Source organism: Apis dorsata, unplaced genomic scaffold, assembly GCF_000469605.1.
Source record: "Apis dorsata unplaced genomic scaffold, Apis dorsata 1.3 scaffold_270, whole genome shotgun sequence".
In the NCBI taxonomy this organism is placed as follows: domain Eukaryota; kingdom Metazoa; phylum Arthropoda; class Insecta; order Hymenoptera; family Apidae; genus Apis; species Apis dorsata.
The window spans coordinates 190,670-192,453 of NW_006263548.1; the positions used below are offsets into that span (position 1 = coordinate 190,670).

Consider the following 1,784-nt stretch of genomic DNA (forward strand, 5'->3'; position numbering starts at 1 on the left):
ATTGTATACGATAAATGACGCGACTCGAAAAGATAGAAGTTTTTATCGAGTTTTAAATTAAGCAGTTTATGGTGCTTGTCTATGCTAATCGGTTATTAGGATTATTGTGAAGAAAGGAAAAGGTTTTTTTAATTTTTCTTTTCTTTTTTCTTTTGTTGATAATTCGTCATCGTTGTAATTGATAAATGACGCGACTCGAAAAGATAGAAGTTTTCATCGAGTTTTAAATTAAGCAGTTTGTGGTGCTTGTCTATGCTAATCGGTTATTAGGATTATTGTGAAGAAAGGAAAAGGTTTTTTTAATTTTTCTTTTCCTTTTTCTTTTGTTGTCGATTCATCATAGTTGTAATCGATAATAAAAGTTTTTATCGAGTTTTAAATTAAGCAGTTTGTGGTGTTTGTCTATGCTAATCGGTTATTAGGATTATTGCGAAAAAGGAAAAGATTTTTTTTAATTTTTTTTTTTTTGGTTTCGAAAAGAATTCGCGTCCAATGTCCAATGTCCGCCACGCGACGGACATTCTTTGTGACACGGGTTATCGACGTAATTCCCTGTCCCGGAGAGAAAGGTTGGACGCCGCCCTGGCTGATCGAGGAAACGATAAAAGAAAAAAAAAAAAGAAAAAAAAAAAGAAAGAAAGAAAAGAAGAAGGTTGTAATGCGGGTTGTTGGGGAAAGGGGAAAATATCCGCATGGGTCAGCCGAGAGAGACTTAGAGACCGCGGAGATGGCCGCCTCAATATCGGCTTTTCGGATGCTCGAGGTACTTATCTAATGTCTTATATTTTCCGCTGGGCTGCCCATTCAAATTTCCATTCACCAACGGTCTCGTTGAGGGAGGAAGAAGAAGAAGAAGAAGAAAGAAAGAAAGTTATATCCTTCTTTCATTTTAAATTACGTTTTTAAAAAAATATATATATATGTACAGAATTTGGTGTTTGGTAAAACATTTCGTTTACTCGCTTCAAACATCTTCAAACATCGACACACTGTACGCAAATATTACATTTTTTTACGTACTTATATTACACGTAACATTTTCTTTTGTTTTCCTTCGCATTTTACGATCTTCGAACATCTTCAAACACCCTCAAACACTGTACACAAATATTACATGTATACTTTTTACATTACATTTATATTATAAAATTTGTTTTCTGTAACTCTTCGTCATTTCACGTCATTCTTTCCATTTAATGATCTTCAAACATCATCAAACACACTGTATACAAATATTACATTTTTTACGTATTTATATTGCACGTAATATTTTCTTTTGTTTCCTTCGCATTTTACGATCTTCAAACATCTTCAAACACCCTCAAACACTGTATACAAATATTACATGTATACTTTTTACATTATATTATACATTATATTATAAAATTTGTTTTTCCGTAACTCTTTCTGTCATCTCACGTCATTCATTTCCATTTAATGATCTTCAAACATCCTCAAACATCGACACACTCCATACAAGCATTACACGTATACTTCTTTTTCACGTATCTATATAAAGTAATTAAAATTTCTTTCAACTCTTCGCTCGCTCGCCACTCGATGGATCTTCAAACACGTTCAAACATCCCGCGTCACGAACGCGAAATCCGTTTCACGTTCACTCATCCCGCCTCGCGAACAACAACAAACTTCTCCTCCCCCCTCCCCTCCCGAAGCAAAGTTCATTCGCTTTTACATTCCGCGATTCTCTCCAAACATCTTCAAACAATGTCTTCGAATCGAAATCTCCCCCCCCAAAAAAAAAAAAAAAAAAAAAATTAAAA

At 34.2% G+C, this 1,784-nt stretch overlaps 1 protein-coding gene and 1 long non-coding RNA gene across 2 annotated transcripts in view; one reads left to right on the forward strand and one right to left on the reverse strand.

Moving 5' to 3' along the window:
- Positions 1 to 1,784, reverse strand: part of LOC116185760 — a 10,312-nt gene that overhangs the window by 1,823 nt on the left and 6,705 nt on the right. Inside the window, exon 2 of the long non-coding RNA XR_004150665.1 lies at positions 1,297 to 1,299. This is a non-coding gene — a long non-coding RNA (uncharacterized LOC116185760). The remainder of the gene's footprint in view (positions 1 to 1,296; positions 1,300 to 1,784) is intronic.
- LOC102681028 (insulin-like growth factor-binding protein complex acid labile subunit) overlaps positions 662 to 1,784 on the forward strand; it is a 5,150-nt gene continuing 4,027 nt past the window's right edge. The window contains exon 1 of the mRNA XM_031510987.1: positions 662 to 763. Within this exon, the coding sequence (XP_031366847.1) occupies positions 728 to 763 (36 nt within the window). The 5' untranslated portion in view covers positions 662 to 727. The remainder of the gene's footprint in view (positions 764 to 1,784) is intronic.